Source organism: Nicotiana attenuata, unplaced genomic scaffold (assembly GCF_001879085.1).
Source record: "Nicotiana attenuata strain UT unplaced genomic scaffold, NIATTr2, whole genome shotgun sequence".
In the NCBI taxonomy this organism is placed as follows: domain Eukaryota; kingdom Viridiplantae; phylum Streptophyta; class Magnoliopsida; order Solanales; family Solanaceae; genus Nicotiana; species Nicotiana attenuata.
The window spans coordinates 1-12,498 of NW_017675024.1; the positions used below are offsets into that span (position 1 = coordinate 1).

At 35.8% G+C, this 12,498-nt stretch overlaps 1 protein-coding gene across 1 annotated transcript; it reads left to right on the forward strand.

The window, feature by feature from the left end:
* Positions 1-9,467: 9,467 nt before the first annotated feature.
* On the forward strand, positions 9,468-11,257 carry LOC109219571. Its single transcript, XM_019384034.1, has 2 exons — positions 9,468-10,763; positions 10,853-11,257. The coding sequence occupies exons 1-2, from the start codon at positions 9,468-9,470 to the stop codon at positions 11,255-11,257; spliced, it is 1,701 nt and encodes a 566-aa protein (XP_019239579.1).
* The last annotated feature ends 1,241 nt before the right edge of the window (positions 11,258-12,498 follow it).

The following is a 12,498-nucleotide window of genomic DNA, read 5'->3' on the forward strand; positions in this document are numbered from 1 at the left end:
TCCGATCTAGATTGATTTAGAGGATACATTTAGTTTGAATGTGAGTGCCTCAAAGTTAAAAAGGGTAAAGAGAATGGTTTTAGAGAAATTGGAGGGTTCGCTTTATATTACTGAAATTAGGGATTGAGAGATAGAAAGAGACATACAAAGAATTCCCAATTCTTTGCAACAACACCCAATTCAAACAAATAACGTTTTTTGAAAATCCAAATTCGAATTTAAAGCTTTTTAATGGTTGTCAATGGTGGAATTGCTGCTCTCTTGTGCAAGGTACGTGGGGGTGGGGGGGTGGGGGGGGGAATGTAGAGAGAGATACGTGGGGGGAGCGGAAGATAGTTCGAGTGATTTTAGGACACTAATTATTATCATTAATTCGCTTAAAATGTACATAAATGGTAATTGGGTATATAAAATATAATTATAGTAAAACTTGAATAGGGAGGATAATATAGTTTCATATAGTGTATAAGAATGTAAAAATTCTTTTATTTTTCTACAGAGAAGCGGACAAGTATGTGAAGGCCCAAGATTCATGTTCGTTCCAATACTTATGCTATTTTCCTCTCATCTCAAAATATTTCACGTTTATTTGGGTAAAAGAAATTTATTGTTTATCTGAAGTATCAAACTTTAAATTCAAAATATATTGCTAGTTGTTCCTTTTTGAACAGTTGTTTAGTAAATAAACCTCCTTTTTTTTTTCTCTTATAACTTGTGGACCTTTTGAACAACATGCAAAAATTCCCTTTTGATCAAACTGAAAATCTTATGAGAAATGATTTAAAATTTTATAATTTATTGTAGGGAAACTTACACAAATGTCCCAAATAAATCTCAACTTACCAACCTCTAGCCATTAGTCATAGACTTATCAAACTAGCCAACAAAAATTGAAAAACCAAATAATAGGGTTCTTTCTCTCAAAGAATCACATGCAAAAATCACCTTCCATATTTTTAAGCGTCATTAGCAACATTAGATACAAGACGGAAAGGAAATTTCATGGACGGGGTAGCAAATAAGGTGATGAAATACAAAAATCTATACAATATTCCAAAAATTTAAACAAAAAGGAACTTTTTCAATGGGTATATATGAAATTCATTGAAAATATATAGATAAGTCAATATACAAAATTTGAGGAAGATTGGAGGTGATTTGGACTGGTTTTGCATCAAAATTCGTAATTAAATCGAGTTCAAAAAAGTCTTCTGCAACACATGTATCAAACATGTATCATGCATGTATATCACACACAGGTATACATGGATATACATGTGATACACAATTGATAAAAATATGATACATATGTGATACATAAATGATACACAGTGTGATACACATATCATTTTTTTCATGTTCAGCTTTTACTTCAAAATTTCAATTCAAACCACCTCAAAACTTCACCAAATCATCCCTAAACTGAGATTCAAGCTCCTTAAGTTGTGCCCAATCTATTCTAATAACACCCACTCAAAACAAAATACAAATTTGATATTTTTTTGCTACAAATAGCTAATTGGCTAATTTGGCTAATATACGTAATATTTTATCTATTGGCCAATTTTTGTAATGAACTACTTATAAATGGACATAACTGATAATTTCCTTTTATTGTAGACGTCAAACGAAAGTTGAGCATTATATTTCGATCATTATACCCGAGTTTAACAATATTCGGAAGGATAATTTTCAAAGAGCTATATTTGCACAACTTTTAATAATATAGACAAAACCTAAATGGTGGCCTGAAAAAGACATTTGTGTAAGTAAGCCCGTTAAATTTGGACTATGCATGGTCTTGTTGTCCTCGACGACTCAGCCGAACCATTTGCAGCAATTCATGTACATTAAATTGGTGGAGATGACACAAGGTAGCCACTCTTAAGTACGATGTTTAAAATATATTTGCAATTTATAAAATATTTATGTCATAACCAATTTCCTCAAACTTAAGGATATGTTGTCTTGAAGTTAGGTTTAAGACATCGTATCCTAAAGTTCGAAAATTGTGTTCATTCGAATCTTATGTCCTGAATTTCAAATTAGTAGTTCAGAAATTTAGTACACTTAGTCCTGAATTTAAAGTTAGCAGATTAAAAATTCAGGATACTTAGTCCTGAAGTTTGGATAACTTAACTAATCTTTAAATACGTTGTAAATTATGAATATATTTTAAATAGCATGCTTAAAAGTGGCTACTGGTGCACTTCAGTAGAAATGACCACAAGTAGCCACTCTAAATGGCTGATATTTAGGAATTAGCCAGTGCATCCTGAATTTCAGTTTTTCAGTTCAATTTTCCGGAACAAAAATGTTCTGAGTTGTCTTGAAGTTAAGATTTTTAATTTAAATTTCAGGACAAAATAATTACTGGCCAATCTCTAAATAGATTCCCTAAAAATGGCTATCTGTGCACTTGCCCAGTAGAAATGATACCATATAGCCACTCTAAAGTGCTGCTATTTAGGAATTCGCTAGAGCGTCCTGAATTTCAGTTTTCCAATTCAATTTTTGAAGACAAAAAATATTTTAAATTGTCTTGAAGTTAAGAGTTTTAGTTTAAAATTAAGGTCAAAATAAGTAGTGGTTAATATCCCTAAAAATGACTATGTGTGCAGTTGCCATGCTTTTCCAAATGGGCCAAATATTTTCTTGGGCCATCGCAGTTGCTTACGTTTTTTTCGTTAAAATATCATGGTATAGCCAGTTTTCACACTGGTCAATGAAAAATAGCCAGCGTTTATCAAGTCAATGAAAAATAGCCACTATTTTGCTGCAACAGGGACCGGTCCAGTATAATATACGGGAGTTCTGGTGCATTTGTGTACGAACTCCAACAATTATGCTGGACCGGTATACTTTGCTAACTCCTGTAAAATTTGCGGGAGACTGGAGCACCAGTGCTCCAAACTCCAGTATATTATACTGGACAATTATACTTGCTGGAACTCCCGTAAAATTTGCGGGAGTTCCAGCATAATTATGCTTGAACTCCCGTAAAATTTGCGGGAGTTCAAGCATACTTATGCTGGAACTCCCGTAAAATTTGCGGGCGTATTTTTTCGGATTTTGAACAGTGTTTTCGCTCAGATTTAAAGTGGCTAAATTTCGATGACTTTTGAAACTTGGCTATTTTTCAAAGACCAGTGGTAAATCTGGCTATTTTTGAATTTCTCCCTTTACCCGTCATACGTATATTTTAGTCCTTTATGCATGTCAAAGATATTTGATGTAAAATGTTTGTTCAACTTGATATTCAAACACATAGGAAACGAAAAGCAAAAACCTCCAAACTGATCAGAAAATTTAAATTTCCAACAAACCAACACGAATTCAATATCATCCATCGTCTTATTCTTCTGTCTATTTCAGTGAAATCACTGAGCTGGCATTTAATGAAAGGAAATTTAAGAGTTAGAGATTCAGATTGAGAGGTACGTGTCGGGACATTAATATTTCCTCGCATCGATTGCATGTAACTGAATATAGTCGGACTATTTAAGTGAAATTTATTCGATTTTACATCAAATGAAATGAATTACATGTGATTCTGTACAAATTTTACTCCCTCCGGTCCAAAATCTTCAGGATTACTTGCTCTTATATATAGGGAAAAGAAAACACAGGCAGAATTGACAATAGATAAACTGAGGACTGCAAATAAATAAGATGTTAAAGATTGTATCTTGCCTAAAAGGCAAAGAGTCATCAAATATAAGAAATGGAGAAAATGTGGTTTCGTACCTAACAAAACAAAGAACAAAAAATTGAAGTTATTTCACATTTGGCACTTTCCAAAGCTTTTTGTTATGTCAAACACTAGCCACATCATGTGAAGGGCCCATACCCACACAACTTCAATTACTACTGCTATCTTCATGATGTGTCTGTTCTTGCAACTTGGCACAGACTACCTGAGTATTAGTACGACTTTGAGCAAACCATGATGGGGAAAAAATGGTTTGTATGAGTTTCTTAAGTCTTTTGGTTTCTATTATTTAATGTGGAGTTTAACTTTACTACACTACATTTTAAAGTTAACTACAGGTAAATATTACTCCTTCCGGTCCAAAATAAGTGATTTTTTGGCATTTTTTTTGTGGTCCAAAATAAGTGATTTTTCCGGATTTCAAGAATGAATTAATTATTTTTTTCCTACATTGTCCTTGGAGTAAATAGTGTTGGAATATATGTTAGGAGTGTTTATGTGAGATAGTAAAGGTTAATATGGTCAATTCCATTGCTAATTAATGCTAAAAGGTGGATTTCATAATCTGTGTGAAAACATCCAAAAAATTACTTATTTTGGACCGGAGGGAGTAGATTGTTAATAAGAGGGATTAGTTAGTACTAGTAATTAACCTGAATAATGAGGTGGATAATCTTCTACGACAAGTTTAAATATATTGATAGAGTAAATTTTCTATATTGATCGACCATGGAACTAAGAAAGAAACTTTACGACATCTTTTTCGTAGACGTTCATTTGCATCACATCATGTTCGACCAACCTCGACCCGAGAAGCCAATGGGATTCGCTCTACAAATACCATCAAATCCCAATTTTCTAGATACCAGATCAGCCCTATCACCGGTAATCTAGCTTATCAGGGGACTGTAGATATCAAAATTCAAAAAGTTATTATTTTATTTGTCTGTCAGCATATTTCGCTCATCAAGTTCTAATAGCGTATATCAAACAAAGATAGGAAATGAGAGTGCAAAAAGTACGCGTAACATCTCCATGGCTTCATTTTACCTTCTGGCTATTTTTTGAGATAAATGACAAGAATGTTTAATTAGAATGACTTTGTGAGGTTACTATCACAACTTTGCCTAGAAACTTTCTTTCTTTTTATATTAATGCAGATATTTCCAGAGTAATCAACGCATAGCTATAAAAATAGAGGCTGCCAGTTTTGTACCAAAAGGTTACGAGTGAGACAAAAAAGTTGTTTACAATTATTTTAGTTTTATATATACATCATAAATAACAGTTACTAGTAATATAGAAAAAATTGTTTGTCTAGAGAAGGTAGGTCTTCTAGGGGTTGTACCGAAAAAAAAAACAATTAAAGCTATGCTAGAGTTTGATGCAATAATAATTGCAATGGAGAATGACATACACACATAATTCTATTAGTTATACCTGAAAAATATATAAATTTATACATTTTTGCCGCTACTGAATATAAATAAACTTGGCCGCCAGCTAAAAGTGATTTTGTCCTAATTGCAATGCGAGGACAATAACTTTGCTTTGCTTTCTGCGCCATTGATATTTTAAAGGAGAAGAAGTCTTTTGGAGACTTTGATCAGATTTGAAAATTTTATGATTTCAGGTCAGCTCTCTGACAAAAAAATATTGAATCACTATATATCTGTTTGTTTGTGCTTGTGAATGTCCAATGATAAGCATGAGAAAGTGTCCGACTTTGTTTCACATTCAATGCTGAATGAGTTATCTTTTGAAGAAGTATAGATTCAGGAACAGCCAAACATGGGTGAATGTGATTAGTTTCAGAAATTAGGAGTTTCGACATTTTATATATTCAAAGAAGGAAAGCACATTCCCTTTGTAGCATTTATGCAATGGAAAAAGAAAAAGATTGAGAAACCAAAAAATAGACAAAACCAGAGAATAAAAATGAAGAGAACAACAAAATACAATAAATAAAATAGTGCTTTCAATAGGAACAGTGCTTTGCATTTCTGAACTTCAGCTATTGAAGGATTAAGAGCCAGAGGATTAGTTTTGTTCCTTTAACCTAAAGTGAGGTTTCAAATTGCAATCAGATTAGTCAATTGTGGTGATTTCTTTCTTCTCTTTTTCCAAAGTACTATTTTATTTCATTTTGGGAGATGCTTCCTTCTCAATATTCAACTAAACTTTTTACCGATTCTAAAGTTGTGAAGAGGGTGTCCAGATTGGATCATAAAATTGAAATCCCATATCAAAATAGATGAGAACTGAGTACTATTTTTATGCTTAAATCACATTCAGAAATAGTTTTGAACCTTTGAATTCACTATAAAATGTAAACTAATGTCTAGTTATAATAGCATAGCTCACAAATGAAATTAATAAACACAAACTTGGATTTCTTTTATTTTTGGGAGATACTATCAGCGAAATCCTATAGCGGGCAGCAAAAAGATAACCCATTTCATACCTGACATTTACAGAACATGGGTTGACCTATATAATCCATCANCAACCAGTATTAATATAGGGCGGCTTGGGTTTAATCCATTGTGTCCAACCTGTTTACAACACGCCCAGAGCCAATCCACCCCAACCCGCCCATTTGACAGCACTATGCATCACCAACAAATAAATGACAGATCTTTCATACAAGACAAACCCATCTTAAGGTTCCTAATATTGGCATTCGACACACGTCTCACCAAGGTGGATTAGTTGCATCTTATTCATAGCGACGAGGTTTCTTCACTACTAAACTACCTCCTTAACTTGGATGACAAATTTGTCTTTATCGACTAGAAAAATTCAAACTTGGAGAGATATGAGACTTCAAAAAAGAAAAAAGATTAACAAAATCGGACAACAGCAGTACAACACAACAGTTTTGACTTTATCAATCATTGTAGTATATGCGCATTAATCAATCAAAAGAAAAAAAAACATTTTTGACTTGAAAAGTATCCGTTGCTCCCATCCCAATCAAATATTAGCAAAATTCAAACTACAATTTTGAATTTAACAGAAAGTCTTAGATATTTCCAAAATTTGATAAGCATTTAACAGCTAGCAAGCAGATGGTTCGCTACCACGGTTGATAATGTTGACTGGGTAATTAAATTATTGATTAGGAACGTGTACTTTAATTTACATCTAAAACTCGTCTGCTTTCGATTTTTCCTAATTTATGCTCTTAATATATAACAGCGATCAGCCAAGCATAATTTTGAGGTGAATTCTCATTTTGTTATTGAATTTGATGAGCCTATCTTCTCTTCAATTTTTCAAATGCCAATAAGATATTGAAACTATTGTTAGACAAACATAAGCGCGCGATATTATGAGTATTCACACATGCAATATTTCTCTTTAAATATTCTGTAGCCATTCAAGTTTTACTCTTTTCACACACACGCACAAAATATGTAAGTAGGTAAAGACGAACATTTTCAGGACTATTTTATAGTTTATTTATCAGGTTTAATTTAGAATTTACAATAATCACACTGTGCATATAAATGTTTTTCATACTACAATTCAGTAGATAAAAATTAAACTCACTCTTCACTAGATATATTAGGTTATAAATGCTTAAAGTTTTACTTGTTAATAGTTAACTTTTAATTTGATAATATAATGGTGGGTGGGGTTGTAACGACCCGACCGGTCGTTTTGAGCTCTAGCGCGTCGTTTAGCAGTTTGAGGCCATGAGCAGCTTCACTTCAGGTATTATGACTTGTGCGCATGGTCGGAATTGAATTCCGGGAAGTTCGGAGTTGATTTGGAAAGAGAATTCTCATTTCGGAATCTTTAAGTTGAAAGAATTGACTAAGATTGGATTTTTGAGTAAACGACCTCGGAGTCGGGGTTCAGAGGTTCCAACAAGTTCGTATGATGATTTCGGACTTGGGCGTGTGTCCGGAATGGGTTTTGGAAGACCCGGGAACGTTTCGGTACCTATTGTGGAAGTTAGCATTTTTGGAGGAATTTCATAAGTTTGGGTTGAAGTGCATTTCAGTGTTATCAATGTCCGTTTGGGATTCCGAGTCTGCGAATAGCTCCGTATGGTGATTCCGGTGTTGGGAGCGCGATCGGAAGTGAATTTGGAGGTCCGTGGGTCATTTTGGAGTCAATTGGCTAAAGATAGAAATTTAAAGGTTTTGGGAAGTTTGACCGAGAGTTGAGTTTTTGATATCGGGGTCGGGTTCCGATTCCGGAAGTTGGAGTAGGTCTGTAATGTCAAATATGACTTGTGTGCAAAATTTGAGGTCAATCGGACGTGATTTGATAGGTTTCGGCATCGAATGTTGAATTTTGAATTTCTCAAGTTCATCAAGTTTGATTTGGGGTGTGATTCGTGATTTTAGCGTTGTTTGATATGATTTGAGGCCTCGAGCGAGTCCGTAATGTGTTTTGGGACTGGTTGGCATGATTTGTCGGGGTCCCGGGGGCCTCGGGTGGATTCCGGGTGGTTAACAGATCGAGTTGGAATTTGAAGAAGAAGTGATCAGCTGCCTTCTTCTGTAACCGCACCTGCGAGGCTTGGGCCGCAGGTGTGGGGCCGCAGAAGCGGCCCTTGGGTCGCAGAAGCAGAAATGGGCTGGCCAGGCTGGGACCGCAGATGCAGTCGATTTGTTGCAGATGCGTGACCGCACCTGCGGAAGGAGAAGCGCAGATGCGGAAGCTGAGGCTAGGAGGAGGACCGCAGAAGCGGATGGTAGCTCGCACCTGCGGAACCGCAGAAGCGGTCAAGTGACCGCAGGTGCGGAAATGCTGGAATCAGTAAGGTTGTTTAAAACGGGGGTTTAGCTCATTTCAACCCCATTTTCTTCATGGGAGCCGATCTTTGGACGATTTTGGAGCTCCATCTTTGTCATCCATGTCAAGGTAAGTGGTTTCCACTAGTTTTGAGTTAAATACTTGGATTATATATGGATTAGAGCATGAAAATTAGTGAGAATTATGGGTTTTTGGTGGAAGACCTAGAAAATTATACGAAAAAGGGCCAAAAATACCCCTATTGTATGTTAAATGGTTTATAAAAGCCCTCCGTCCATCTATCCGTCTGAAAATATATAGGACGTTATTTCTATTTTCAAATTTACCCCCACGACTAAGAGAATTCCATGTGTGCATCTCATTAACTGATGTGGCATTATTTCATATGTCCACGTGGGTCAGTGGGGCTAATATTATATTTGGGTATTTTTTTACCCATTAAACCGATCCGACCCATTCCTTTTACCTATGGGTCAGTCTTTTAACCCTAAACCTACCGACAAAACATTCATTTTTACCATTTCTCTCATTTCTTCTATCTAAACTATCAATGGCGATTTTAGGGCTTCTTTTGGGTTCATGGTTTGGTCCGATTTGGTGCGCTCAAAACAGGAAGACCTTTGATTTCCAGCGATATCTTGCATTATTATTCGAATAAAGTAAGTATTTACAGCTTAAAGTTATTAAATTGTAGGGTTGGGGAATATTTGGGAACTGACTGGTTTATGTCTGCTGCATGTGATGTTTTTATGTTTTCTGTGCTATTTTTGTACCTTTCTAGAATTTTTTATGTTACTTTTGTTTTTGATGGTCCTTATCGTATTGGTCCTACATATTAAAGCTAGGATTTTTGTCGATTTGTATTTTTAATTGATGGTGGGGTTTCATATCTTTATATTTTTATTGTCGCTTTGTATTATATTGCTATTGTGGTCCCATTTTGCCCCTTTTTATTGTTGTTGCATGTGATATTATCCGAAGGATGGTGGATAAAGTACACTTATATTTTAACTATGGGGGTGAGTGGGTATTGGAACCTACGTTGTCTTATACTAAGAGAGATGTGCACGTGTTGAGTGGTTATGAAGTAGACCATCTCTCTTATATTGATTTGTGTAAAGAATACACTGAAGTGATCGGATATGTTGAGGTACAACAGTTGATATTTCTTGACCCTTTTGGGAGGTATTTTTTGTTAGATGGGGATGAAGGGATTAGGAAAATTCAAGCCCTAATTAATGATGGTTTCACTGATGTACAATTATTTGGTGTTGACCTGTTGGATGATACTGTAAATGTTCATGTATTTATCCAGTTTACAACAGCAATAGATAGTGTACCTGTTGCTGTAGCTTCTGACTGTGATAGTAGTGAAGATGATACAGATATTGAAAGTGTTGATAGTGATGCCCTAGGTTTATTTGAGAGGCAGAAGAAGTGTGAGGTAACTGACCAACTTGATAGGTATAAAACATTGGAAAAAGGTATGACTTTCAAAGATCTTGCTGAAGCTAAGGAGGTTATTGGTTATTATGCTGTGTCTAATAAGAGGGGCCTTCAGGTAGATAAGAGTGATAGGAGAAGACTTAGATACAAGTGTCAGATTGGGTGTCCCTTTAAATGTTTTATTTCTAAGGATGGCAAAGATCAAGGGATAAAGATAAAAACCTGGAGGGATGAACATGACAGTGGTGAAGTCTTTGAGAACAGAAGAGCTACTCCTGCTGCTTTAGCACATTATTTTAAGAGAAAGATTCAAAATAATCTTAAGTTTAAGATTAAAGAGATGAAGGTTGATTTAGAGGATAGATTTAGTTTGAATGCGAGTGACTCAAAGTTAAAAAGGGTAAAGAGAATGGTTTTAGAGAAATTGGAGGGCAGTTACTTGGATGAGTACAACAAATTGGAGGCATATGCTCAAGAGTTGAGAGAAACAAACCCTGGTACTGATATGGTGATACAGATATCTAAGGATGCAATGGAGGAAGGTAAGAGAAGATTTTTGAGGATGTATGTCTGTTTCCAGGCCCTCAAGAGTGGATTCAAAGCAGGTTTGAGACCTTTTATAGGTCTAGATGGAACATTTTTAAAAGGCAAATGCAAAGGGATGTTGTTAGTTACTGTTGCTCAAGATTCTTGCAAGCATGTGTATCCACTAGCTTGGGCTGTAGTGGATAAGGAAACAAAGAGAACCTGGCAGTGGTTCATGGAGAATCTGAAGGCTTCTTTGGACTTGAATGATGGTGAAGGGTATACATTCATGTCAGATATGCAGAAGGTATGTTACCATATGCTCAGAATTTTTACATTCAGCAGATTTTTACATTTAGCACATTCTTTGTTAATGTAGTGTTTCTTCATGTGAAGGGTCTATTAGATGCTGTGAGGAATGTATGTCCACAATCATATCACAGATATTGTGCAAGGCATATTGAAGCAAATTGGAGCAAAAAATGGAATACTGATGAGATGAAAAAGTTAATGTGGTGGTGTTTTTGGAGCACATATGAGGAGGAATTTAAGGACATGTTGAAACAGTTAGGTGAAGTGTCTGAGGATGCTGTCAGGGACTTGCTGAATTATCCTCCAGTAACCTGGTGTAGAGCTTACTTTGATACCCAATGTAAGAACCCAATGGTGGACAACAACTTTACAGAGTCCTTCAACTCTTGGATTCTTGAAGCTAGACATAAGCCAATTGTGAAGATGCTTGAGGATATAAGAGTGAAGGTGAAGTTAACTACTTCGACTAACTGCTTGTTTACTGATTAAATACTGTTTTACTACTGTTGATTAACTACTGATTTACTACTATTGACTAACTACTATGTTACTGATTTTATACCGTTGATTAACTACTGATTTACTATGTTACTGATTAACTATTGAAGGTGATGAATCAATTAAAGGATAGAGCAGAAGAAGTTAACAGTTGGAGAGGTGAATACATTACTATGTTACTGATTAACTATTGAAGGTGATGAATCAACTAAAGGATAGAGCAGAAGAAGTTAACAGTTGGAGAGGTGAATACAGCCCATATGCAATGGAGCATACAATGATTATAGAGAGATGGCTTCAAAGTGCAAGGAAAATTTCAATGGAGAAAGGGGTTTTGAAATAAGTGAAGGTGAAGACAGGTACACAGTGATTCTAGAGCAACAAAGGTGCACATGCAGACTTTGGGACTTGTTTGGAATCCCTTGTGCTCATGCTATCAGGGCATTCTTATATAAGAAACAAGACCCAACACTTGGGATTCACTGGTGGTATTCCAAACAAGCCTGGCAGTTGGTGTATCAGCACAAACTGCAGCCCGTTAGAGGTGAAAGATTCTGGAAAGTTGAGCCACACCAAGCCATGGATCCACCACCATTAGCAAAAATGGTTGGTAGACCTAAAGTGAAAAGGTCAAGAGAGAAGGAGTAAGCTAGGAAAAGGCAAGGACAATGGTCAACATCTAAGAAGGTACTTCAGATGACTTGTAGTTTTTGTGGCAAGCCAAACCATAATAAAAGAAGTTGCCATTAGCCAACAAGGTATACTTTCAATCTATTGTTTATACTTACAATCTGTTTTTTTTACTCACAAGATAACATGTATATTTGATTATAATTACAGTCAAAGAAAGTGCAAGACCACACTCAGACAAATGAAGACCAAGAATCAGAATTTTTTATGGTCCCTACTCCAGGTTTTAAAGCACAAGACCAACAATCCAGTCAGAACACTCAGCAGCCAACTCAGCCATCCAGTCATGACAATCAGCATCCAAGTCAGCAATCCAATCTCTACACTCAGATGCCAACTCAGCACTCCAGTCATGACACTCACCAGCCAAGTCAGCAATCTAATCTCTACACTCAGATGCCAACTCAGCACTCCAGTCATGACACTCAGCAGCCAAGTCAGCAATCCTGTAATGACACCCAGGCAACTGAGATGCCAAGTCAAAATATTCAGACCAGAAGAAGGCTTATTCAAGCAGACTTTGGTGCAGAAGCTGACCCAGT